This window comes from Galeopterus variegatus, unplaced genomic scaffold, assembly GCF_000696425.1.
Source record: "Galeopterus variegatus unplaced genomic scaffold, G_variegatus-3.0.2 Scaffold4498, whole genome shotgun sequence".
In the NCBI taxonomy this organism is placed as follows: domain Eukaryota; kingdom Metazoa; phylum Chordata; class Mammalia; order Dermoptera; family Cynocephalidae; genus Galeopterus; species Galeopterus variegatus.
In genome coordinates, this window is record NW_007730609.1 from 20,049 (window position 1) to 47,786 (window position 27,738).

Genomic DNA, 27,738 nt, shown 5'->3' on the forward strand with positions numbered 1-27,738 from the left:
CATAACACTTTATGGGAAAATATGGAAATCAACGAGATAGGCTTGAGAACAGATCTTACTCATAAGTAACTATCTCTGAAAATTTTAGAAAAGCTTGGTCAGTGACCTATTGAATGTCAATGGTCAAATGCCCAGGAGGGGGAAGGATATCTCAGAAAAGTCTCAGGATAGAACATTATTTTTTTCTATCCTAGATTCATCATATCTAAATCACAGAAATGTTTTCCTAACACTATGTGACTTTCCCCTCCATCTTTTTATTCCCTTGAGGAAAGCTAGTTTTGTCAGCAGGAAGTAAGCTTATAAAATAGTATAGCTCCCAACATTGAGTAAGGTTTTATGGGAGTCTTGTGTTGACTGGGCTACTATTATGAGAAAATGGAAAAAGAATCCAATCCTTTCTTGATCTTAACCTTGATGACTACTTCCAAATGGTCATACAAACAAGCTCTGTGTCTGCTGAGGCCCCAGGAGGACAAACCACTGGAGTCAAAGCAAAGGTCCCTTCATTTCCACTTTTCTTGCAGTTAAAGAAGTGTACCTCAAAAGGTGGCAATCTAAAACTGCCTTCGAAATTGGCAGTGGAGGCTTGGCTGATGAGTCTTGCACAGGGGATTCTGTCTGCACAGCCCATTTTAAATTAGTGAAGGTGCTAAACAGTTGACAATAACTCTTCTGGCATGAAGTATTCAGATAACTGGCTTGATTTTCCATTTTCCTTTGTCATAGATAGATCCTCCCTCTTAGGCATCAGCGTCTGGTTTCTGTTAGAAATACACAAAGAGCACTTCTCCTTGGAATTTAAGTATTTGTGTTATTTCTTCTTAGAAGGTGGGATTAGATGAAGAATAAGATAAACTCTTATCTGACCTTGCAAAATGAACAGAAGGCTGCCTTAATAATTGGCAAAGAACATGAGAATGGAAAAGGAGGACAAAGAGATTTGTCTTCATTTAGCCTAAGAAGCCAGCTTCCTTTAGCCCCCACAATCTGGGGGGCAGAGGAATTGAAGTCTCCTTGTTATTTATGAATGATGCCTCCTAAATGTCTGTTTTTATTCCATGGCAAGAGAGCCCAGGGGAAAGACAGAGAAGAATCAGTTCATAAATATGATTTGTTAGCAGACAAATCAGATCAGTTCTGATTAACTGGTCCTACTTGGCTGGAGGCTTACAAAGATTTCTGTGGCTGCATCTACATTCTGTGGGAAAGCATACAGGGATGCATTGGTTGTATCTGCTGAGGGTCCAGGGAGACCAGAGCACGTGCCACATACATGACATCACTGGCCCCACCTGCACTTAACCATGGCTAGTAGTGCCCAAGAAGCAGAAAGCTGCTACAGTAGAAGAAAACACAGTCTTGTTACAGGGTGGGAGCATCCTACAGGAAAAGAGGAGGAGAAAGTACTGCCTCCAGGTCCTGTGTTAGAAATACAGAAATGCTTGTTTGCTCAGTTGGTTGGGAGCAGAAAGGAAGGACTGCAAAATAAAAGTGAATGTGGGGAGAAGGTGTCAAGCAAGCGACACAAGACTTCTACGCACATGGGAGAAACCAGGAAGCGTAGTTCTGGTTTCCCACTCCTTCACACTTGCTACAGATCCTAGAAGTATATGACAGAAGGAAGGGCCCCCGAATGCCCTGCACTATGCCACCAAGCTGCTAAGAAACCTTTTCACAGTATGGTAAGGGTGGTACGTATTGGCAGGGCCATTCAGGAAACTGTCAATGACTGAAACTTCTTGGGCCGGGAAAAGAGCTACTTCTGTTGCCCTGAACTGAGCAGCAAGAGCAAATGAACTGAACTCCAAAGTCATGGTTCTAACTAAAGGCAAGCAGAACAATATCAGGAAAGGTAGGGGAAACAGAAAATAACCACGGCATTAGAGAAGAGAGGAAACTGGGAAAAGATTGCTCTTCTGAAAACCAGTCTATTGAAGATGAAATAATGATCTCAGAAAAGAAAAGGTAAGAGCAGGCCCCACTCACAGGAGAAACTTGACCAACAAGAGCTAATGGGTATGACAGAGGAATCAGGTAAAGACCTGAAGTTCTTGCCTCAGGAAAGAATACCTTGAATTTTGGGGAATGGGATTCTGGGATATTACGTGTAAGTTATCACTAAACAGGTGGAACTCCCAATGCAATGTTGACCAACAAGAGCTAATGGGTATGACAGAGGAATCAGGTAAAGACCTGAAATGGGATTCTGGGATATTACGTGTAAGTTATCACTAAACAGGTGGAACTCCCAATGCAATGGCGTGCTGCCCTGGCTAGGGCATTTGCTTGGAAGTTCTGCCGTCATTGTGAGGAAGTGGCCTTCCTCCATTGGCATCTCTGTACGGGGCCTGGCTGTGTTTGGGGTGGGGAGAGGAAATCTGCAGTGGTGGAACAGATGGAAGTGATTTTGCTAGTAGAGAGTCTGACTCTGAGGAACAGTTCAGTCCCCGGATGCTCTCTGGGGAGCTAGACCTGAAATTATTTCTGGCTCCAGACCCCTTTGGGTACCGGTTATGTGTCAGTTTCTAGGCCACCTTCTTTCTGCTGATGGTGGGTAAAGCCTTATTTGAGAAATGTAAGAGGTATTCTGAGAAGGACAAAGTTAGAGAGCAACTTTTATTGAGAGAATTTCTTTCATTGGATGTGAGGCCACAGAGGACAGACATATTTTCAACCGTTTGCTAAGTTAAGTGATCTACTTTTCCCCTTTCTTTTCTTTTTTTAAAAATGCCTTTTTATTCCTTTTTATTCACATCGATCGAGGAACTCAAAATTCCAAATTGGACTCGCCCATTTCTACCAGAAACCTGCCACTTTAGCAGTGTGGTGTTGTACATTATTTCTTAATCAGTTTGCCAAGCAGTTTACAAACTTACTATACAAACGTAATAGAGTTAATTCTCTGGAGGCTCAGATAATTAGTGAAGCATTTAGATATGAAGATAGCATGCGGAAAACAGCCACAACCAACATTTGCATTGCTTTTTAAAAAATCAGTGACAATGACAAATGTCATATTAATACCTGAAAAGCAAATACTTTAATACATCCTGAATGAAGTGCCATTACCATGTCCTTTACAACCTTCCTTTCCCCAGACCCATTTGGGATGGTGTCTGAAAAGCCACTTTTCACATTCCCTCTATAAAAAATACTAGAAAATGTTAACTACTATACTGAAAAGAGACCACGCTCACCTCACCATGGCAGATGGCCACTGAGACACACCATGTACTACATCGACAGTACACCTCACTAAAGGTGGGTCCTCCCATGGATTATTTCGACCGCCACAATCCACTAAGGGCAGGAGGAAAATGAAAGAAAAAGCAAGTGCTTCATTTTTAACTGAAGCAAGGTAGAAAGTTTTATCTTACTATAAACAGCACAACCGTTAAATGTCTTCTTTAAGCAAACTCACTTTTGAGCTCATTTTCGGTCTAACAGTCCTCAAAGTTCAAAATAGAAATCCCCTTTTCTACAAAGCCTGTTTTTCAAAGTCATTATACTGACACCTCTTAGCAGCTCAACCTTCCCGGGTAATCCAAATATTCTGGTTACTGAGGTTGTTAAACTGGATTCTTTCTATGTGCACTGGGGGCTCTTCAAGGTGGTTGTCACCTCTCCTCTATTTAATTTCTAGAAGTTCTTTTCCTTGACCTTCCTTTATATTCCCTTGAACTTCTACCCTTGACCTGCTTTCTGTTTTCAGATCACCTTGTTCCTTCTCCATGCAACACACCATCACTCCCAGGGCCCCCTCTGAACCTTTCTATCCCTCAGTTCCAAATGCTGAAGTTCATTTGCTTTGAGGACAACCGGTTGTCAGACTAAGGCAGCAGTTCCGTCTGCCGTGATAAAGGAAAGCAGATAATACAATCCAGGAAACATGAGCACCAGAAAATAATGTCACATTCAAAACAACGTCATGCTGACATCACACAACGGCACCAGTCACAGTCACTTTTATTTTCCCCAAGGGATAGATTAATATTAAGCAACTTCAATGTTCCCAGCAGGGATGGCATTTCTCACGGAACTTTACTGACACTGGCTGGTTTCTCTAATTGGCAAAAGTTACATTTGCAATTTTAAAAGACATTACTATCACTTTGTAGAAAATAAATTCTACTGAGGGTAGGAGTCGACTTAAGGATGGCTCCTTAAGACGGAATGGAGCACAAAATGCTTTGGGTATAATAGTAATTTTTTTTTCAGCCACAAAAAGCCAAATTGAATATACTTTTTGGAAAAAAGTTCTCACTGACATGTAACAAATTTGTATAGGGAAAAAAAAAAAAAAAAGGTGGTCCTGAGCCACCTTTTAATACTACTCAAAGACAATGCTGGGTATACATGCACATCCCCACTGTGTCCTACGATATAGAAATTCCTTTGATATTACAAAATACAAAAATATTTTATCAGAACTTTCATTTACATCGCATTTACAATGGACATGTAAATAACTTAATTTTGAGTCCTGGCTAATAAACAAATTCCTTACTGGAAAAAGGGTCCTAAAAGTAAGAGAGCCAGAGAGGATATAAGCGAGCAGGAAACAATCTGCCACCTTGTGAATGGCAACTTAACACACAACTCTCGGGAAGGAGGTGACCAACCCTGGCCTCGACAGAGTCTACTGTGTTTCCAAAGTGAAATGTGCAAATAATATTCAACATGCCAAAAACTGTGACTACCTATTGAGCCCATCTGCAATCTTGCTTCCATCAGCTGAGAGCATTTTCCCTTTTCTCCCCCATCAACCACCCCCCAAAGCGCTTTACAATTGAAAACAGTGCAAGTTTCTGAATGTACATTCTTAGTTTCCATCTTCCCCCATTCCCTGACCCCAATCATATTAAGAAATGATACAGTTTTTGCTCTTTTGTCTTTTCCTGCTGTGCAACTGTCCCCTGCCACCTAACGTGGAGGATTTGGGGATGCCATAAGAGCTGTATTTGTGCAGCAGCTCGTCGCTTGTGACATATCTCAGGCGGGCCGGCTGGGGGATGGGTTCTCCTAGGAAATAGCCCTCGTTGTCGGACTCCGAAGAGGACGAGCAGGTGGAACACCAATCATACTCGGTGAAGTAGGGTCCCCATCGCTCTCCAAAGGCATTCTGCAAAGCCAGGTCCGACACAGTCCTAGGGCACTGGCCGTACAGGTCCCTGCGGGACCCCTGGCCCAGGCTCTCCTGGAAGCTCCGCTGGCGCATGAACTGGTCATAGTCCTCCCGGGCTCTCAGCGGGGGCCTCTCTTTTAACCGCGAGATGGCCTCGCGTTCGCTGGCCAGGTGGAGGGCGTTGTCCGAGCGGGAGCGCCGGGAGCGCCGGGAGCGGTGAGGTCGGAAGCGGCGGCCGTCGTCGCGCGGGGGCGTTCTTCTCCGCGTGCGCTCGCTCATGGGCTGGATCCGCACGCCCTCCTGCCCCGGCAGCTGGCTGCCTGCCATCCCCCCGTCAAAATCAAAGCTCTGATGCATCCTTCCGTGCGACTGCAGGTCTCTGTACCCAATGGGGTTGCTCAGCTGGTGGAGGTTTCCCTCCATCTCCTGGTACTGCTGGGCAGAGAGCAGGCTGCGAACCGACTCTGCGCTGCGGAACTGCATGGACGAGTTAAGAGTGCCCATGTTGCTCAGCTTCTCAGAGACGTTCATTCCAGAGTCTTTGCTGAGGTCGGGCATGGAAAATCGGGAGAGGTGCTCCTGGCGCTTGGCACCACCATCAGCAGAGAGGCCTGGGGGAAAGAGAGGAGAGGACCCCAGAGGTTAACACAAATGTGCAGCAATGGCGGGTCACTATCACTGCTGGTCATCCATCCACGGTCGTTGCATGCAGTTGTGCAGTTATGCACCGCACAAAGGTTCTCTCAGAGGGCATGCGTGTGTGAGAGGTCTCTCCCCCCTCCACAGCAGGGCAGTGTCCACCTAGAGGGTGGGTGCACTTGTTTATAAATGCATCCACGGGGATGTATTTTACTAGTTACTAATTCCTCCAAAGGTTTGTCAAAGTTACTAAGAGCCCAAGGTGTATCTCATGCACGTTGTTTCCTCTGTTTAGAATTTCACTTCTCAAAGCACTTCAGGTACCTCTTTGATTCTAATGATACACTATAAGCTCTGTAGGACAGATATTTTAGATGAGAGAACTTTCAGCTATGGAGGCTGGGTCATGCCCAATCAGTTCCTGGCGACACTGCACACTAGTTCTGTGATACTGGATCAGTTCACTTCTCTGTTAGATTGCAGCAGTATCCTGCTCTGCCTGCTGTCCCTAAGTGGCAGATAGCCCTCTATCTCAGATGTCTTGGACACTAAATGACTTCCTAGGAGGGATATTTACTCTTTCAGCCTGTTTAGTGAGTGACTGCTTCGGTCACTCACTAAATCGGTCCCTAGCAGCCAGGAACCCACCTTCCATCCTCTGGGGAGGTACTTTTTAAAATAAAGCAGTGACTCTAATGCTCTTTAACAGCAGGTGCCCCTAGCAATGGATCTCCATTTCCTAAGGGCTGTCAACTGAACCCTGGCATCCCTGAGATAAAAACCATTTTGAACATAGTAGGAGATATTGACATTATTTTGCTCATCTTAAAGCAGCCCTCTCTTTGGAGATACTTCAGAATGGGCCAGGTGGCAAAGTCTTAGCATTTTCCACTCATTGTACATTGAAAGACTCAGCAATTTTGCCGTTTCTGATCACAGACAACACACCTTTGGACTGTAATGGCCCATTATCACCCACGCCACTGGTTATTCTTGCCTCCTACCAGGGCCTATGACTTTCTCTCCCCTGTTAAAACTAAAGCAATGTTACAAGCACTTTGAAAACCTACTTGGCAATATCTACTAACACTACATATACATACATTCGAAGGTACTGGAGAGGTTCATGGAAAGATTCGTATTATCCTTTAATTCTATTTTTGCACAAACTTTTTATTATTATTGAAACATAGTTGATTATACATACTTGTGGGTACAGAGGTGGATATCAATACCTGTGTACAACGTGTGATGATCAAATCAGGATAATTAGCATATTCATCATTACAAAAATGAAATCATTGTGTCCATTAACCAATTTCTTGATAACCCCTCTTCCCTTCCCCCTTTCCCACCTCTAGTAACTATAGTTCTGATCTCTCAAGGTGTTCGTGTTTGCACGGGCTTTTTGAAGTACTCTCGTATACACATACATGAATTATGATAAAAGCTGCTTTGAATATCCTTGTCCATTTTTTGTGGACGTATGCACTCGTTTCTGTCGCGCATATAACCAAGAGTGGAGATTCTATAATTTTCCACCACTGCTCTTGATATGTACTCAATAGAAATTAGTAAGTAGGTCCAAAAAATGTACAGGGGTATTCAGAGAAGCTTTCTTCTCTTATAATAGCCCAGAACTGGAAACAACTCAAATGTCAATTAACTGAAAAAATAGATAAATAAATGGTGCTATTTTCTACCATTCCCCGCTAAAAGGAACTAGGGCTCTTTGTAGAAATGGCCAATCCAGGATAGAGGAAAGAAAAGTAAAAGATGAATCTGGAACATGTTGTGATGCCAGAAAGTAGGGAATTACTAAAAATAAAATGTGATGGGGGTTTGTCAAAAGAAGAACACAGGGGCTCTCACTAGCCAAATCCAAACAGCTTGAGCATTAAAATATTTAAGGTAGTAATGATTTGTAAACTGTTGAAACAACTAGGAATTCATAAGTCCATACTGATAACAGAGAGAAACGTGAATAAAAAAATAAATGAGGGGAGAGAGATGGCTCTGTGTACAGTAGAATGCCAACTGCTGTCAGCAGAGTGGGTGCATGTGGAGGAAGGGACGGCTGCATCTGGAAAATCATTTTGCAACCATTGGAGGTAAAGAGTGCTTCATGCAAGAATCAAAAAGTATGCTAAATTTAGGAGGTAAAAACTGATGATAGAGCAGAATCTTTTTTTTTTTTTTTTTTTTTTTTTTTTTTCGTGTCCGGCAACGGATTGCAACCCTCAGTGTCGCGCCCGTACTGGACCTGGACCGGGACCGGCAATGGGATCGCAACCCTCCGTGTCGCACCCGCACCTCGCTCAGCCAGTGAGCGGGAACCGGTCTGTATATGGGATCCGAACCCTCGGTGGGAGCGCCACCGCGCTTCCAAGCAGCGCACTGTAGCAGTGCGCCACCGGGCCGGCCCGATAGAGCAGAATCTTAAAGTGTTTCCCTACATGTTGCTTATTAGTTGTAAGGGAAGAATTAGTAGCTATACTATAGTGAAATCAGACAACACCTTGACCTGGAGATCAAACTTAACATCACCAACGAGGACATTGTATGCCTCCAGGTAGGATGTCCTAAGAAGGACACACTGTCACTTCTGTACTATTCCTGCTGAGAATGCACATTCTAAATGTATACAGGAAGAAACATTACACAAATCCCAAAAGGAGGAACATTCTATTAAGGTAAAAAAAAGGGACCGGAGTCTTAAAAAAAAAACTTGGTATTATAACAAAACAAAACAAAACAAAACAAAAAGGGTGAGGGAATGTTCTAGAATAAAGGGTACTAAGGAAACATGACAGCTACATACAATACCTGATCCTGGACTGGTACCTGCTCTGTGGGAAAAATAAAGGCTATAAAAGATAATTTTTGGTCAACTGAAAAAAAAATTGGAACATGGGCAATGGATAAAAGTATTATCCTGAGTTTACTGTGGTTAATTGAGGATTGTAATAATGTTGGAGAAGATCCTTACTCCTGGGAAATACATATGGACATATATGGTGATAAATGGCCAAGATGAAAGCAACTTGCTCTCAAATGGTTGAGAAATAAATTGTGTGCATGTGCACATGTGTATATGTACACAGGAAAAGAAATAGGGCAAAACATTAGCAACAGGTGAATCTACATAATATATTACATGTGTTGTTTGTTCCACTTTTACATATTTTCAGTAAGTTTGAAATGATTTCCAAATAAAAAGTTTCTTTAAAATTGCAGTGTATCCATGTGAAACAATGATTTTCAATTCTAGGGGAAATTTAGAAATATCTGGAGACATTTTTGGTTATCACACTTGAAGGGGAGGGGCATTACTGGCATCTAGTAGGTAGAGGCCAGAGATACTGCTAGACATCCTACAATGCACAGGCCAACCCACCACCCCGCCCCCAGAATTATCCAGTCCAAATGTCAACAGTGCCACAGTTGAGAAACTCTGATATAATGGAAGACAACACAATAATAATGAATTACCCAATAACATGGAGAGATCTCACAGAAAATGCTAAGAGACACAAAAAGGGTATGTATTTGTGATTCCATTTATTGGAAGTTCAAGAACAGGCTAAGGCTATGGTGACAGAGGTCAGGTTAGTGAGAGGGGGCATGAGAGAAGCTTCTAGGGCACTGAAATTGTTCTATAGCTAGATCTGGGAGGTGGTTATAAAAGAATATACGCATGTAAAAACTCACTGAGGTGCAGATTTAATATTTGTTTGCTTTACTTTATGTAAATCAAACCTCAATAAAATGGTGTAAAAATAAAACAAATGTTTGTTAAATAGCTAATTTTAACGTTGGATATGCCTATGGAGAAATTATTCTGCAAAATGCACTTGTAGTACTCTCTAGTATTTTTTTTTTTTTTTAATTTCATTACCGGGATAATTGTCAGGGCAAGAGGAGTTGGTTTCTCCAACTCCTGCTTTCCTTGTTGCTTAGCTCTGATGTAAAAATCATAAAAGCTGATTTACTACAGTCTAATCACTTCCAGAGCCTCTTCAATCTGAACAGGGAGAGCACAGGATATCAACCTCAGATGATGAATGAGCAGTCCGAGTGGATGAACTCCAGTAAGGAAGGAAAAAAATAAAATCTGCAAAATCACATCTAGAAACAAAAGCTATATAGGTGAATGCAATAATCTTTGCAGGGCTTTCTACCCAAGCTCTCGAGTGCAGTTAGGGTAAGCATAAATAATCTAGCAAATACTATAAATTCCCAAACATTATGTTTTCCTGAGCCTGTCTTTTATAAGCCCTATGGCAAAGCATTTCCAAGAACATCCTGTGTGTGAACAGATTCATATTTCCATGTGAACATAAACGTGAGGAAGAGCTGCTTCCACTCTGCTGGGGGGTCTGCTGTCCTCTTGCATTAAGCCTCTGCACCCCAGGAAGCCTCAGGATACCCTTAACCACCGCTGCAAAGAGAAAAAGTGCTCTGGCAAGAGCAGGAGGGCCCTGTCGCTCAAGCCCAATGCCTACTATTAATTTTACCTAAATGTAAACTATTCCCCTGGGGATGTGTGGATGGGGTTGGAAATGCTGCACGCTCACTCCAGAGCAGAGAAATGTCTCTCTTCTGATACATTAACTCGGATTTTCCTCCATGGTCTTGCACGCAGGACATGAACAGAAAGGACAATGTTGCCCTAAGATGAGCAATAATTGTGTACTTGCCTCTAAAGAGGGTGGTTCTATAATTAATTTCATTATTGGCAAAGTCCAGAGTCCTTATGCAGACCTCAAGGCCCTACGTGACTTGGCTCCTTCCTCTCTCACCAAGATCATCAATTAAATGTTCCTCCTTGTCTACTCTGCTTCAGCCATGCTTACATTCCTCCTCCTTCAAACACACCAACAAACTCACTCCAGCCCCCGTTGGAAACTCTCTCCTGTGCATGGCTGATTTCTTCTGTTCATTAAAGTTCTCACGTAGCTGTCACATCTTCAGTGGTGCCTACCCTGACCACACCTTCTAAAGTAGCAAAATTAGTTGTCCCCTGGTCAACCAGTCAACTCTTGCACCTGACCCTTTTTTAAGCCACTCACTCTGACTTATTTTCTTAAGTTCAGGGGTAAGTTTGTAACTTATGATCCTGTCCCCCTGTTGACTGCACTCACAGAACTAGCAGTGCCTGGCACCCTGTTGGTGCTCAATAAGTATTTGTAAAGTAAAGGGAAATGAATCTTCATGCTACCCACAGCTTGGAAAAGGCAATCACCCCTTGAGCTGGAGTGGACCAGGGCTGTAGTTCAGATGGGTGGGATTCCAAACATCAGGAACAAAATATTATGATCGCACCTGCTAATCTCACTGTCTAGCTGGTTCATTACATGGCCCACCAAGTGGGGCTTCTTTAATTTTAAAGTCAAAGAAAGTGTGGTTTATAATTAGCTCACTGAACTGCAAAAATGTTTTCACGTTATTAATCACAACTCTGAAGATCTGTTTAAATTAGCAGCTCCCACGTCCCCAAGATGAAAGTGTATTATCACAGCTCGTGCTCCAACTTGAGAAACACTCCATTCTCTCCAACTATGGACAGAACTGGAGAGCCACTTCCTGGTTGGGTGACTTGAAGCAATTTTTAAACCTTTTAAGCTGCATCAGTAAAATGGATAAGTATTAAAGCTGTAGGGACGATACGATGAGAAAAAAATATACTTTTCCTTTTTACGACTCATTGCAACTGTAATAAATTTTTGTAGTTTTTGTTTCACCTCTGTCTTTTTGCAACTGTAATAAATTTTTGTAGTTTTTGTTTCACCTCTGTCTTTTTGGCTAGACAATTAGCTCCAAGAGGGTAGGAACAGTGCTCCTGTTTGCTAGCTGCAATCTCAGTACCTGGTATTTAGTGTGCTGGAAGAAAGTGAGCAATACCTAAAAGTCCCCAATGAAAGAAAGCATGCCACAAGAATTTTATACCAGCCAACTTTAGAGGCAAACATGTACTTGTTGAATGCATGATTACATGAATGAATGAATCCAAGAAATGTGACCCTCAGAGGGCCCAATATATAGTGATATGTTCTTGAATATCAGTCACTGTTATAAATCATGTGCTTCCAAACTGCAGCTGGGGATTTCTTCTCTATGCAGATGAAGTTCAGTTCCTTATTCCATTTGACTCAAATTCAACTGAGTCACTGTGAACAAGACTCAGTGTCAAAATACTGCAAATCAATACAGTCCAACCAAACGGGGCTCCAAAATGTCCCTCCGCTCTCCTGCAGTAAATGCACTTTTCTTGCTGTCTAAGCCACGGTATGGGTGTATGTGCATATGGGTGTGTGGGTGTGCACAACATACATGTGGTGGGGGAGGCAGGGACCGCAAACTCAATTTTCTGGAGAGCTCTGGCTGCAGCGCATAGTCTGACCCTACATTCAGAACTGGCATTATCAGTGCCCTAAGGCACTCTGGAGGACCTGACAGAAGACTCCCACCCAAAGGCCGGGAGACATAGATGCCAAGTCATTTTCCTCTCAAGTGGAACTCTGCTTTACTAATAGAAAGGATTTTTTCCTCTCCAAATAACGTAGGCTTTGTGAGAGGTGCTAGACAGTGACTGTGGAGTTAAAGTTTTGATTTATCCTTATCCCAGGGGTCAGTGGAGATGGGAGTTACACAAATGTCCATGCACCGCAGGGGTGCAGGTTTCCCTGAGGACCCTTGGGTCTTGCTCCAACAAGGAGAGGTCATTATTGAATTCAGCTGGCAGTTCTCCATGCTTAAACTGTCAACATGAAGGTGCAGCTGGGGCATTTTAATTGACACGAGTATTTCTGTACGTGCAATGTCCTTCTCGCTACAAATAGGAGGTCTTGTAGAAATGGGCAAGTGCAACACAATCAATGCCCTTCAAAGAATGCTCTGGGTCTGGTGGAAGAGAAAGGCCATCTTGGCTGTGTTCCCCTCCCCTATTAATTCTCAGGGCTGAAGGTATGCACTCAAGTCCAGAAAGAAGAAAACATAGACTTAAATTGAACGGTAGCCCTTTGGCACATCTTTCTGTTCCTTACTTATTGTTCTGTCTTGTCCCACTCCTCAAAAAAAAAAAAAAAAAAAAAAAAAAAAGCACCCGGAGACAGAGAGCTGTGTTTCTGCCAACTTAAAAGATGCATTCACATTTCACATTTCTGGGCAGTAAAAGAAATACTATCTACTTACCCTAGCCCTCCAGACATTTACAACTCATGCTGATGATTTAGATCCCTTTCACTAAGGTTCTCCCTATATGATGTTTTGTTGTTGCTGAGGCAGAGATGTGAAGAAACAGGAATTGTTTAAAACAGAGGTCTACAAACTATGGCCCGAGGGCAGACATATAAAGAAATTGGAATTGTTTAGAACAGGAGTTTGCAAACTATGGCCTGCGGGCCAAATCCAGCCCACTGCCCATTTTTTTTGTAAATGAGGTTTATTGAACAAAACCACTTCTATATATTTGCATATTGCCCATGGCTGATTTCCAGAGTAGTTGTGAGAGAGACTGTATGACCTGCAAAGCCTAAAATATTTACTTCCTGACCCTTTAGAGAAACAGATTGTCAACCTCTGCTTTAGCAAGCGTGAGCATCCCCAAAGTCACGGGCTCTACATAGTTTAAGTGAAAGACCATGTGAAAAATGCCTTGAGGTACAAGCTTGTTTGTTTGTTTGAAGTGTGTGTGGCTAGTTTGATCAGGTCCCCTGAGATGTTTTTTTTCAACTAAGTCAATTGATTTCATCAACACCCTGAACTTGAAAATGGCAACAGGTGGAGAGAAACTGTCATCTGGGCAGTGGAGTTTAAACACCACACATGTTTCTTGGTGACAGGGCATGGAATGGTTCAAACACAGTATGACAGGGAAGGCTAGGGGGTGGGGATGCAAGGAGAGGGAGCAGGAGAGAAAATGAATACACTCAAAATCCCCTGCTACTCCAAGTGTCATCTGCAGACTAGCAGCAATGGCATTTCCTGAAACCTGGTTAGAATTTCAGACTCTCAGGCCCTAACCAGACTTGCAGAATCCGAATCTGCATTTGCACAAGATCCCCTGGTGATTCCTGTGCCCATGAGAGTTAGAAGAACACTATTCAAGTTGACAGAGTTCCCAGGACAATTTTCTTTGCAACTAAAAGTGCTTCTTCTCCAGGAAACCAGGCCCTTGTACCTGCAGAGACTCCAATTCAGGCTTCTCAACGTCAGTACTATCAACATCTTAGGTCTGATAATTCTTTGTCATAGGGGCTGTCCTGTGCATTGTAGAATGTTTAGGAACATCTCTGGCCTCCACCCAGTAGATCCCAGTAGTAACCCTCCTCTGGTTGTACAATCCAAAATGCCTCCAGACACTGCCAAATGTCCCTGGGGGTAAGACTGCCCCACTTGAGAACCACTGCTCTAACAGACGTAGTCTTGGAGCTGCAGCTTGAAAACAGCTCAGGTGAACCCTATTCCTGCCCATCTCACAGTGGCCCTGGGTGAAACCTGCTTCACCCCATCTGCACATACGAGCCTGATCCCTACAGGGGTTGACGCTCCCCCTTTCTAGAGAAAGATGAACACGCTCCACTAGGTTGGGTGTGGCATGTCTCCAAAATCGGGGAACTGCCAAGTTGTTTTCTCTCTAAACTCTTCTCAGCAAACTCACCTGTCTATCCTTTAGTGGGCTCAAGAGTTCTCTGGGGTTCAGGCCTCCACTGTGTTCTTTCCCTCGCCCATCTGAACCTTCTGAAACCCTGAGTCCTTGATGCATTTTTCTTACTTTCTTACTCTGGTCACTGGCCTGTGTAGTGGGTCCCAAGTGAGCAGCAGGTCATTGTTGGCTCGCAGTTACACGTCTGCCATCTGCTTCTGTGGTACCAGGGAAAGTGCTGGCAGACGGTGGAATAATTTCCTCTGGCAGCTGCTGCAGGGGGTGGGGGTGGGGGATGGGGAGTGTGTGTGTTCTTCAGACTTCACACCCCCGCCCCCCAGCCTTGGCCTGCCTCCCCAGCTCAGGGGAGGGCGGTCTCCCCCTCCCTGACCACTCTGGGAGACTGGCCCAAACTTAAGAACAGCCTCTTTACAACCAGCTGGCCCCAAAGAGGGTCATGACTGATTTTGGTTTTCCCAACAATAGAGGCTTTGTTTATTTTTAGCAGCACTCATTCTAGGGACTTGCCTTTGAACCAGAGCAGTTGCAAGGTGTCAAGTGTTACAATAGGACTAAAATCTCTTCTCTACAGACCCAGGACACTTACAAGGACAAGCCTGACCAAAGCTCAGGTTTAGACTGGAGGTTTTCTACCTTCTATCCCCTGACTTGCTCATCCTACTAACTTCCTGATAAGCCGGTCGGCCTATAAAGAGGGACTAGTAAAAGTGAAGGAGGAAACCAAGAAAGGACATCTTTTGGGAACATGTGGAGTTAATTTTTAACTTCTGCTACTCAGCTCTGTGGGGTATTCTGGTTGTGTTGCCACAAAACCTATTTCTAATTGAAATGATGTGCAAAAAATTCAAACCAGTTGAAGATTGTTTGCCGGAGTTTGCTCTGGGCTTACACTGACCCAGGCTCGTTTCTAGAATCCATTAGCCCAAGTCAACAGGCAGACCACACTGGAGTATTTGCTCAGGAAACACTTGACTACACAGTGCAGAAGCTAAATAACTCCCTCATGGTAGAAAGTGGGCAATTAAGGACCCAGAGACCCATTTAGTTTCTTCAAAGATTTTTGACAAAGCCCTGCCATTATCAGGCACTGTGAGTACAACTGTGAACCAGGCCCTTTAACACCTCACAAGGATATTACACTGTACAGAGAAAATATAACTAAATCAGCATAGCAATACCACCATTACAAGTAACAATCACTAGGCAGGGAATGAAACGAATGCTCTGATAGGGAATAAAAGATTGGACCTACTTAAGCAGTGTTGGCAAAGAACAGGCTGGCGATAATGAGACCTCCAGGATGAGAAGGAGCCAGCCAAGCCAAGGGCAGGGAAGAGCATTCTAGGTGGAGCCAGCAAGAACATTTTGTACCAGAGAAAGCTTCACGTGCTCTAAGAAGTGGCAGAAGGGCACAGTGACTGCAGCACTGTAAACAAGGACAGTAGCAGGGACGAGGCTGGGGAGGTAGACAGGAGCCAGGAGGAGTCCTTCCTAGGCCTCTCTGAGTTTTGAGGTTGCCCTTCATGGGCTGCGGGTGAAATTAATAAAAGCCTCTGAGAGGCAGCACAGGGGAGTGGTGAAGTGCGTTGGCCTTGGAGTTCACCTTCCACTCTGTCCCTTAGAGCTGTGCCTCCTCAGGCCAGACCCTGGGCTGCTCTGTGCCTCAGTCCCCTCATCTGTGAAATGACAGTAATCGTGCAATCTAAAGGCAAAGGTATTAAGGGTGAACACACAGAGTGGTTAGTGCTGGCCCAGTGACATCAGATGAAATGTACAATCTTCTTGTCCTTCACCCCTTATGTGTCACTTTTAAAGCATTTTTACGCATGTTGTCATATATGAAATTGCTAGGCACTGTTATGCCCTTCTTTCCAGTGGGTAGTAGAGTTGGGCTCAAGGTCACACAGCAGCTACTTCAGAACTCTGCTCTCTGCCTTTTATTATTGTGATAGAAAGAGTAAGAAGAACGTGGCCAGGGTGCTAGCAGTCAGAGATGGGAGCGACAGGAGGCAGAGATCCTCTGACACAACCCAGCTTCTAACCAGCGGCAGCAATTAAAAAAAAAATTCCTTCTCATTAATGTATAGTTTTCTCTTGCTTAAATATGAGTTACTGCTCCAGGTAATGGCATGGGTGAATCTCACAAATATAAGTGAAAGATGCCAGACATAAAAAATATGTATGGTATGATTCCATTTATATAAAATTAAAAACTACCCCAAACCAATCCATGCTGTTAAATGTCAGAAGAGTGCTCGTTTTGGAGAGGAGGGGGACAGTGAGAGAGAGGGGACACGAGGGAGTTTCTGGGGCACTGATCATGGTCTACTGCTTGACCTGGGACATGGTACTATGAGTGTAATAATTCACTGAGCTGCAACTTATTTTTTTTTTTTCCTTTTTTTTTGTCTTTTTTTTTTTTCGTGTCCGGCAACGGATCGCAACCCTCAGTGTCGCGCCTTCCTTTTTTTTTCATGTCCGGCAACGGATCGCAACCCTCAGTGTCGCGCCTGTACCGGACCGGGACTGGCAACGGGATCGCACCCCTCGGTGCCGCGCCCGCACCTTGCTCAGCCAATGAGCGGGAACCGGTCTGTATGTGGGATCCGAACCCTCGGCGGGAGCGCCGCCGTGCTCCCAAGCGGCGCACTGTAGCAGTGCGCCACCGGGCCGGCCCCCTGAGCTGCAACTTATGGTTTAGGCATATTTCTGTTTGTTATCCATCTATAAAGTGTTTATTAAAAATTACCACCAAGAAAGGCAAGAATGTACTCATAATGATTTAAAATGTGAATATGCATAACTTATCACCAACCACTGCAACATACCAGCCCGTTGTTGGTCCACAGACCACATTTGGAACAGCAAGGGTCTGGATGCTTTCCTTTATGTCATGAGTTTGGAAAGAGAGCCTGGGAGCCCTTGTGTGTCATAATATATCCAGGAAGGTGTATACCACAGACCAACAAGGGGGCTGTATCTGAGCATGTAACGCTCCCAGGCTTCTGGCAAGGGAAGCTCCAAAACAGTGAGAGAAAGCGTCGCCTTGCTCTATCTGTATTTTCCTCTGTATTTTCTATCTGTATTTCCAGAGTGAAGCTGCCACCAAGCCACAATCCCTCCTTTGCCATGAGACCAACAAAGTCAAGACTGGGTTCTTGGAGAGCAGAAAGACGTCGAACTAGGCCATGGAAACTTCCTTCCCTGCTCTTGGTCTCCGCTCCTAGTCTTAGCCAGCCGTGCCCTCGCCTGCTTCCTGAAGCAGCTGGGGCTTGGCTAGGCTCACCCTCTGTACAGATGGAATAAGCAGCTGCTTACCTGGTGGGAGCTGAGAGCCTGGAGGGGCCTCAAGGGCCCTCAAATCTCTCTCCTCCCACCTTGCAAACCTCCACACTGATTCAGCATGTGAGTTAAGGAAGCCTTTCTAAAGTATCCTCTGGATTATGCAAAAAAAGGCTTGTGTTGGCAATTTTACTTTGGGAATTTCTACAGGACTTCTCAAGTACTGGCTCAAATGCAGTAGGAATCTTTGGAAAGAAGATAGAAAATGGACTGTTTTCCATACTTTGAAAACAGAACCCCTTCCTCACCCTGCTTAACCCTGACACCAGTATTTTGGAAAATACTGATTTACCAGCATTGGTTCCTGTTAAAATTCAAACATCTGCTTATAATTTCTGTCCCAGTTACTGTAACTGCACTGCGCCAAGCTAAATTGAAGACTAAGGCAAAAGGAAAAATCGATAAAACAAATCCAGTTTTTATTTACAAATGAAATATTTTGTCAATCATGGATTTTTTTTTGCATGAATTTTGATTCTTAAAATATTGCATTAAAATATTCCCTATCTTGATCAGATAAAACAAATCCAGTTTTTATTTACAAATGAAATATGTTGTCAATCATGGATTTTTTTTTTGCATGAATTTTGATTCTTAAAATATTGCATTAAAATATTCCCTATCTTGATCACAGAGTTTTTTGGCATGCCTTTAAACTATGTAGCCCCGGGGGGAGCCTCACTTGCCTCCCCCTGGTCGGAAAGATCCCTCTCCCTTCACCTTAGTCCAACCTTTGATTTTCATTTGTGAAATTCCATGTGCTTTATATTTACAATAAAGTGTGCTTACTAGGGTAGTGGAAAAAGTGACTGGCTTGGAAAGCAGGACATTCTGCTGCAAAATACCAGTGAGATCCTGAATAAATCAATTCTCCCTCTGAGCTTTGGCTTCCTCTACTGGGGGATCTCTAAGCTTTTCCCAGCTGAGAGTCTGTGATTTTGATTCCACAAGTAAGCCAGCTCTTACCTGTTACCAGATCAGTATGGATTAGTGGTATCTTTGCAGAGCATGATCCCTGAGGGAATGGCATCTGCAGAGTAAGTTTTGATAAAGGGGTGAAAGGAGAATTATGGGGGTTCTGCCAGAGAGGTCAGAATTGAAAACATGTAGGAGGTTCCTAGACAATCAGCAAACATTTTGGGGGGAGTGGAGTAGAGGACTGAAAGCAAAGAAGAGAGAAAGAGAAGCCAGCCTATCACCAGATCTCAAGTGGATGTGGAACCTGCTCGTCTGCACTTTGCTCTCCAAAATTCATGCCCAAAGGCCAAGGCTCAGGGTGTAGTCTTGGCAGCTCCTGTATGTCAGAATCACCTGGGGTGCTCGTTCAAATGCAGGCCTGTCCCAGACCTACTGAATCAGAACTTCTGGGAGCTGGGCTCAAGAATCTGCATTTTCAACAAGTTCTTCAATTTTGATGCTTTTAGAGATCCAAAACCACTGCTTTGAAGTCATGTGGATGTGGATAAATAATCAGGTCCCCAGCACCAGCTCCGCTCACTTACTTGTGGGTGACCTTGGAATTCAGAGTCTGAAAAGCTGCCCCTTATGTAACTCTGCTTCACCAGTGCCAAGCAAGGTGTGAGGATTCTGTGACCTGCCAAGCCCTGGGTCTCTGTCAGATCCAGGATTTCTAGGACAATCTGTGTTACTCCTTCTGCCAGATCTTGGCTGGTGAAGACTGATGACTTAATTCCCCAGCTCCTGTCACTACGTGTGGTCCCTGGGCCAACCCAGTCAGGGTGGATGGCGACCCAGCTTCCCTGGAACCTGTTCAGATGGCTGGCACCCAAGAAACCCAGCAGGATGCTAGAGGCATGGTAGAGAGAGAGGGACTTCGCTGGGTCTGCCTCCAACTCCTGGGCCATCAGAGCTGTTCTGTGCTCTGTAAGTACTTAAACCCCCAAAATATCAGAGCATGTGAGTGATCACTGTGGGCATGCTGTACAGCCCCCGTCCCTAAGCAGAATTTGGTTTTGTCAAGCACCAACTCAGAGCCCCTACTCTTTGGATGGGAGTGTAATTGGCCCAGCCTTTTGGAGGACAATTTGGTCTTTTCTATATAAAGTTACAACATGTATACCCTTGATCCAGTAATCCTATTTCTAGGAATTTATGCTATGAAACGATCTGAACAAGCACAAAAATACAAGTAAAGGTGAACAAAGTATACTGTTAAATGAAAAAACAAATTGCAAGATATTATGGTGATTCTTTTTTAAAAAAACTTATATTACTATCTGTGTACACCCAGAGACAAATACCAAAGGAATAGTTTGTGGGGGAAGGGAAATTATGGGACAATTTCAACTGATACAGTATATATTTCTGTAGCCTTGTAATTTTTTAAAAATGATTTTTGTTTGTTTTAGAGAAAACAATAAAATTACATTTAAAAAGCTTGGAGGCCCACCCCTTTTCTCCTTGACCTAGTTCTCAAGAGAACTGGAAGCCTTCTCTGGGGCTGACACTGAATCTGGGAAAAGGATGTTTAGCACAAGGTCTATCATTTCTGGAATACCGTGAGGTGCCACAAAGAAAATAAATTCCTCCCCAAATCTTGTGCTAAGTTATTCAAAACTGAAAATACCTGAAGCTCATGGGGAGGTTATGAGAAACCAGGGCAGGTGGTTTCAGATCTGGTAGGCATTCCAAGCCATCCCATCTCTGCCCACAGCTCTACCTCAAAGCTCTGAACCCAAAGGAAGGCCCCGCTACCTCTGCAGCAGGCCGTAAGCAGGAGCCGTGAGGACGTTTACTTGTGGTCACCGCTGTTGGCCAAACAACACAATTCAATGATGCTTACTGCAGAGGCTAAGGGTTCTGGAGCAGGCTGCCTCTCATTAGCCATGTGATCTCGGGCAGATTTTTTAACTGTCTTAGCCTCTGTTTTATCCTCTGCAAAATGGGGGCTCATAAGTTCAACGAATAGTTCATGAAGACCTACCGGGTGTCAGATTTACCAAATGCCTAGGTACGTGTCAGACAGTGCTCCAGCTGCTGGAGCAACAACAGTGAAACAAAAGCAGATGAATGTCCCTGCCCTGGAGAAGCTTGCATCCCAGCAGGGGAGAGAGACAATAAACAAAGTAAGTAAATATAGTTGTTCCTCAGTATCTGTATGGGGATTGGTTCCAGAACTTCTTGTGGATATCGAAACCCACAGATGCTCAAGTCCGTGATATAAAATGGGCTAGTATTTGCATATAACCTACGCGTACCCTCCCATAAACTTTAAATTATCTCCAGACTACTTATAATACCTAATACAATGTAGATCCTATGTAAACAGATGTTATGCTGTATTATGTAGGTAATAATGATGAGAGAAAGGTCTGTACATGTTCAGTACAGGCACGATTTTTTTAAAAAAATATTTTCAGTCGTGGTAGGTTGAATCTACAAACGTGAACTGACTGTATACACTAAGTCTAATGGTGCTAAGCGTTATAGAGAAAACATGGCAGGGAAGAGGTCAGAGGAGCAGCTTGCAGGGGATTGCATTAGAGAATAGGAACCCACCCTTACACAGGAGATAACCCACAACATAATGCCCTAGGGATAGCCCCCATCCCATCGTAACTACCCAATAACTAATGCCATCGCTACCACTACTACTGGTACCACCACCGTTGTTCACACATACTCCCTGACCCTTCAGCCAAGGCCGTCCTCTGTAAGTTTTTCTTCATTGGTATTTAACAAGAGGTACTACTGTGCATATTTTCCATGGGCAAGGCATGGTGCTGAGCAATTTTACATACCCAACCTCATTTGATGCTTACAACCCCCCTAAAAGTGAGTCTTGTTACTCGTTCTTCAAGAGAGGAATCTGAGGCTCAGAGAGGTTGGGGGCCACCCAGATCACACAGGGCATATTCAAATCCTGTTAGCCTAACCAAAGGCTGAAGCTCTCAGCTGCAGAACTCTCCTGCCTCCCAGGCCCCAAAGCAGGATTGTACCAAGCACCCAGCTCACAGCAGCCTGTGCCCTTCCTGGGGAGCTGAGTTGCCAGTCTGTGGTGCCATCTGGCTCCTCTTCCTGCTTGTTGAGCTACGCCAGGCCTTGGTGCAAACCTGGAATCCTGACCTGTTTTCTCTTTCTTGGTCCCATTTTGTGATTTTGGGTCTCCCAACCAAACAGGCTCAGCTGCCTGTCTTTGAGTTCTCCTACACGAAGAGGCACCAGGCATGGAATAAACTGGCACCTCAACAAGGGAATGGGGGTCGAGTGGGATAGATTAAGTGAACAGATGAGGTCAAGTAGCCAGATGCTTTCCTCATGTTTTATATGATTAAAAGAGTTCTGTTTCTTTTCTTTCCACTGCCCTTTCCAGCAGGTGGGACTGCTCCCAGGACAGAGTTCCCAGCCTTAAAGCAAGGAGGTGGCATTGGTGGTGGGAGAGGAGCAGTAGGAGGAGAAAAACCACTCCAGGGGCAGGAAGGGCTGGTGTGATCTGACAGCACCCACCTGCTTTACCCACACCTAGAGCAACTCAATTCCTGCAGCTGGTGGTGGTGGGAGAGGAGCAGTAGGAGGAGAAAAACCACTCCAGGGGCAGGAAGGGCTGGCGTGATCTGACAGCACCCACCTGCTTTACCCACACCTAGAGCAACTCAATTCCTGCAGCTGGTGCAGCATGGAACTAAACTTCTCCACAGGCAAAAAGAAACTTCTGAAAACAGATTCAGTGTTTGCTGCTAACACAATATAGTGATCTTGATAATGTCCAAACCAGGGATTCTCAAAGTGGGGAGTGGAATGACTGTGTTTCTTCTGACCGGGGGAGAATTGTAGAGTAAGGGGAGGGCACGGGCACTTTAAAAAGCATGTTCAATATTACAATACTATGTTATATTTTGAAAGAAAAAAAATAATCATTATTTTCACAATACAAATCCCTCCAGAAAGGTAGCTTAGTAGTTTAGGGGGCTATGGCAGGGTTTTTCAACCTGGGCACTACTGACATTTGGGCTGGTTAATTCTTTGCTGTGGGGCTGCCTATGGCAGGGTTTTTCAACCTGGGCACTACTGACATTTGGGCTGGTTAATTCTTTGCTGTGGGGCTGCCCTGCACACGTTAGGATGTTTATCAGCAGCCCTGGCCTCTGCCCACTAGATGCCAGTAGCAAGCTACCCTGTCTTGTGACAACCAATATGTCTCCTGACATAGTCAAATGTTTCCTGGGGGGTAAAATCACCATGGTTGAGAACCATGGGGTTAAGTGTTGGGACTCCTGGTTTGAACCACTTGCCGAGTTGTGATCCTGAACATGTTACTCAGCACCTCCATGTCTTGGTTTCCTTATCTGTAAAATGGAAATAATGTGATATGTATGCCTTACAGCATCATTATAAAGATTAACCAAGATAATTATACCTTAGTAGTTAACACTGTGTTCCACATAAAAGGCTTCACAGCTGTGAGCTCTATTTATGACAGTAGATCTTTGTTGCCTTGGGGATGGACAGAGGATAGTCTCTGGACGAGAGAGTGGGAGTGCAGAGAATCAGGAACTTGGGAGGGACGGGGGTGTGTGCATCTCATGTTTAGTTTGTTAAAAAGAAAGCATGCCTCATTTTAAAAAAAAGGCTTGAGAAACCCTCATCCGAACCACTGCTGTCGAAAGCAGAACTGCACAGGATCTTGCTCCTACTAGAGCGACAGAAGGTGACAAGCAGAAGGAAGAATGGGGCGGGGGGAACCATCCAGCTGGGGAGGCTAATCTTGCCAGGGCAGCTGCCAAAGTTGTTTGGGTGGAGCGACTGGCTGCTGGGGGTGCCACATGGGCTGGACAGCCTTAAGGAAGGGAAGCAAACAATGAAGAGGGAGACATGATTTTTCGAGGTGCCTGTGGCAGTCAGCAGACCCAGCCCAATTTGATTTCATCTGCTGATGTCTCTGGAGAACCCTTCCCATCAGAGAACGACTTCAGCTTTGTGTCAAGCCAAGACTAATGAATGGCTGATGTCACCAAGAGCTCCCTCCTTCTTCGAGAGCTTTTATTTTATGGAGGGAAATACAGATTAGTGGCTGAAAGTGTAGACTGGCCCAACTGCTTTAATCCCCATGCACCTATTCACTAGCTGTGTGACCCTAAACACTTTGACCCTTCATTCCCTCATCTCCAAGATGGAGATAATTACTATCATTGTGGTGGTTGTTTATTTTAGTTTATTTGACTTTGCCACTTCAGTCCTTACCTATAATAACATCAAAATCTGGGTGTGTTGACAGTATTCCATATCTTTGTTGATGATAAAAACAATAAATGTTTTTGAGTGTTTACTGTGACCTATGCATTGTATTAAGTGTTTTCTCATTTAACCCTATGAAAATTTTTATAGGTGAGGAAATTCAGGCTCAAAGAATTTAGATAACTTGCCCAAGGTCATAGAGCTGGTAAAGGACAGAGCCGAGGGTTGAACAGGGTCTACCTGACTCTCAGGACCATCACCTTAATGGCAATGTAATGCTGTACCCTTTGCAATTTCATGCTTTAGGTAGGATTTGGTAGAGCAAAGGTGTTACTAGAGAGCATTTTGTATGCTCATAAGTGAGCTCCCTCCACTAAGAATGTGTGCTAATTCAGAGAGAACCAAAGTAGGGTGTTAGAAGCAGAACTACCCACAAATTATCCCAGAAGCTAGAAACATAGGCACCTGATGGAGACTGTGGATTTGCTTTGATACGGTGGTTCTCAATCTTGTCTGCCTGGTAGAACTATAGGGGAGTTTAAAAATAGTCCCTGGCTCAGGCTAAACACCAGACCAGTTAAATTGGAATCTTGGGGGTGGGATCCAGGCATTGGTATATATATTTTTAAATTCCCCAAATGATTCCATGTATGGCCAAGATTGAGAACCAGTGCCTGAATATTTTAGCATCTACCTTACATCTTTCTAGTGGGTGCCCAATCAAACTCTCTCTTAAAAGAAATGGAGAAGACCTGGTGACTCTTTAGAGTAAGAGTTAAGCATTCACTCTAAGTCTTTTGAGGCTGAGGTAGGAATTCTCTTGTGACATTGGCTCCCTTTCTCATGTTAACCAGAACAGAGCAGATGGCAACCATGGGCCTCAGACAGGTGATGGTTCTGGAGATCTGTCAGGTCGAGCTTTTGTCACCAGTCCCTGAATTTGCCCTCGACTGTCAACTCCATTGGTCTCATCTCCTGTTTCATCACAAGTGATGAGATTCTAGGATGATAATGTCTTATTATGATTTCCCCCCAATAATGTAAAATCTTCTTGCTGAACGTTTGGACCTCAACCTTAGGAAAGAATTTGGAGGAAAGGTGGAAGGATCCAGACCTTTGAAAGAAAGGTGACTTTTGTGACTAAGGCAACATCCATCTGGGAAAAAGGACAACTGCTCAGTGTTCCTTCTTAGGTACCAATGGATATATTCAAAGAGTCCTGGAGTTGGACTGCCATAGCCAATACTGGTCAATTTGTGCAAGAAAAATAAGGAAATTTGTGAATCATACTTCTGTTTAGCCATATATCTTCAAGGCTTACTGTTTACTTAAGGAAAGCCTTTTGCTTTAATCAGATTTATATATTAGTTGCTTGGCTAAGGCAGGATACCTGGGATAAAATTCAAATGTACTATGTACAGTATATAAAATCCAGGATTTAACCAAGGCCGAAATCAGCCCTGAAAGGAAAAATAAGCTATAGCAATAGAAAGATCAACAGAAACAGTTCACTGGTATTTTTTTCTTCTTTCCATTTTAGATGGCAAGTTCTCTGCCTTCTTACTTCCCAATACACATATTTCTGACCTACTACTTTTTGTAGACTTGAATTTCCATTCTCAAGCCCTTGTGCATGTCGTCTGACTTTTTCTACTTTAAGACACCCCACTAAAAAAGGGGACCAGGGCAGTGCTCTCAGAGGGATACCAGCAGGCTGAATTTGAGCCAGTGATAAAATGTGAGTGTTTCACCACTCCAAATATAGCTCATTACACTGGCCTCCTTTAAGCTCCTGGGACTGGGCAAGTTCTCTCTTGCCTCAGGGCCTTTGCATACAACTCCCCTTTTCCTTTGGAGGCCAAGTCCTTCTTATCCAAGTCTCAGCTTACACATCACTTCACCTTGACCATCCTTTTTATGTAGGTAATCCTCAATATTCTCTATTCTCTTCCCGTTCATTTCTTTCTTTGCATGTATCACAATGTGTCCTTCTCTGTGTGTTTGTATATTCCCTGCTAGACTATAAACCATTCTCCACCCTGCTCTGCCCTAAAAGCTGCATCACAGGCTCTCTCGATCTCTGGTTTCTAGTTGGGTTTGACCACTGGGAGATTAGAGGGCAGAGGTGAGAGAGATCAACGTATTTATTGCTCTGGCTCATTTCTTCCAGGCTGCAGCTTGGCTACATCTCTACCCCTAAGGCCTTAGTTCCTATCCAGTGGCCTCTCCCTCGTCAGACTTTCTTTAATTACCCCTTGAGTGTGCCATCTGTTTCCTGCTGGGGCCCTGATCCACACAGGGACTGGGTCTGATTTATTCACCAGTGCGTACTTGGCAACTAGCAGAGTGCTTGACACATGGTAGGCACTCAATAAATATCTGTTGAATAAATGAATATAAAACAATTCAGAATCAAGATTTTAAAGATATCTTTCTTATTCTTTTTGTTTCCAAAAAAAATCTTGTATCCAACTCTGGTATAGAAAACAGATAAAACAGAGTTGTTGGGACTGAGGGTAGGTGGGTGGGACTGACCCACCAGCACAGCTACCTCTAGACACCCAGCATATGACAGACATATTTTCGGGAGATGCTGTGTGGAAGGATGCACCATTGCATGTAGTTTCTTCACTTGAGGTACAAAATATTAGGGGCTGGGTTGAGAGTGAATGATACAACTCGATGCTCCCCGAGGACTTTGAGTTCAGCTGCTGCAAAACAATGAGGGTAGGGGTGGGAATGGGGATGGGGCTCTATGAACCCACTAAGAGGGTTTAAAATCCTCCTTTTGCAGCTCTCCTGGGGCTCAGAGGAGAGCTGGAATAAAATATGTTCTTGGATCTGAGAAGTTCCATCCAATATTGTCAGATAAAGGTGTGTCAGCCGGATGCCCCTACCCCTAAATGCCCCACAATAAACAACTTCACAGGGAAGAAAGTAACAGAGGAAATCATCTGCTTCTTGGGCATTCCTAACTCCTGAGTAGAAAGAGAGTCACACAGGGTGATATCCAGGTGACAGCCTGGCCATCTATGGGTCATGGTTCACTTAGGTTTGGGGAGACTTGGGTTCCATCAAAAGGAGCTTGATGAGATGCACAAGCCAGGCTGGAACTCCTCTCCCAGCAGAGGGGCCAGAGCTTGAAACTCATCCACAGCCAAGGGCCTGGCTTGGCTTGTTTCTGATGCTGATAATGATCACACTGGAAATCTTCCATTGTTGTCCTGTCCCCATTGTCTTCCCCTCTTGGCCCAAAGCTGGGCCAGTTTCTCATCCACAGAGGCAGAGAACAAATTAACTTCCCTAAGCTGTGGCAAATGGGAATTCTCTGAGAAGTTAATTGATACTGGGGGGAGAAGGAACCTGAGCAGGAAGCTGAGCTCAAGAGCTGACTCGGGGAGGCTGGGCTCCATTAGTGTTAGTAGGCATTACACAGGCATAATTAGGCCACAGATTCTGGTAGCCTCTTTGCGCTCAGACAGGTTGGAAATCAGATTCAGGGAGAAAGGGCTCATCTTTCCGGCTGTAAGCATTCCAAGCATTCCTGAAAATCCAAGCGAGAAAGAGCTCCCCAGTTGTGGGGTCTGCACAGGTGGGTCTGGATCACTGACATCTACAGAATTGCCAAACCTCATACTCATTAAGCATTCCTGAAAATCCAAGCAAGAAAGAGCTCCCCAGTTGTGGGGGTCTGCACAGGTGGGTCTGGATCACTGACATCTACAGAATTGCCAAACCTCATACTCATCCGTTGATTCCAGCCCTT

At 44.2% G+C, this 27,738-nt stretch overlaps 1 protein-coding gene across 2 annotated transcripts in view; it reads right to left on the reverse strand.

Annotated features, from left to right (window-relative positions):
• Positions 1–2,291: 2,291 nt before the first annotated feature.
• Positions 2,292–27,738, reverse strand: part of PRICKLE2 (prickle homolog 2 (Drosophila)) — a 159,547-nt gene continuing 134,100 nt past the window's right edge. For both annotated transcript variants that reach the window (XM_008587688.1, XM_008587687.1), the window contains exon 8: positions 2,292–5,739. In XM_008587688.1, coding sequence (XP_008585910.1) covers positions 4,865–5,739 — 875 coding nt within the window. In that variant the 3' untranslated portion in view covers positions 2,292–4,864. The remainder of the gene's footprint in view (positions 5,740–27,738) is intronic.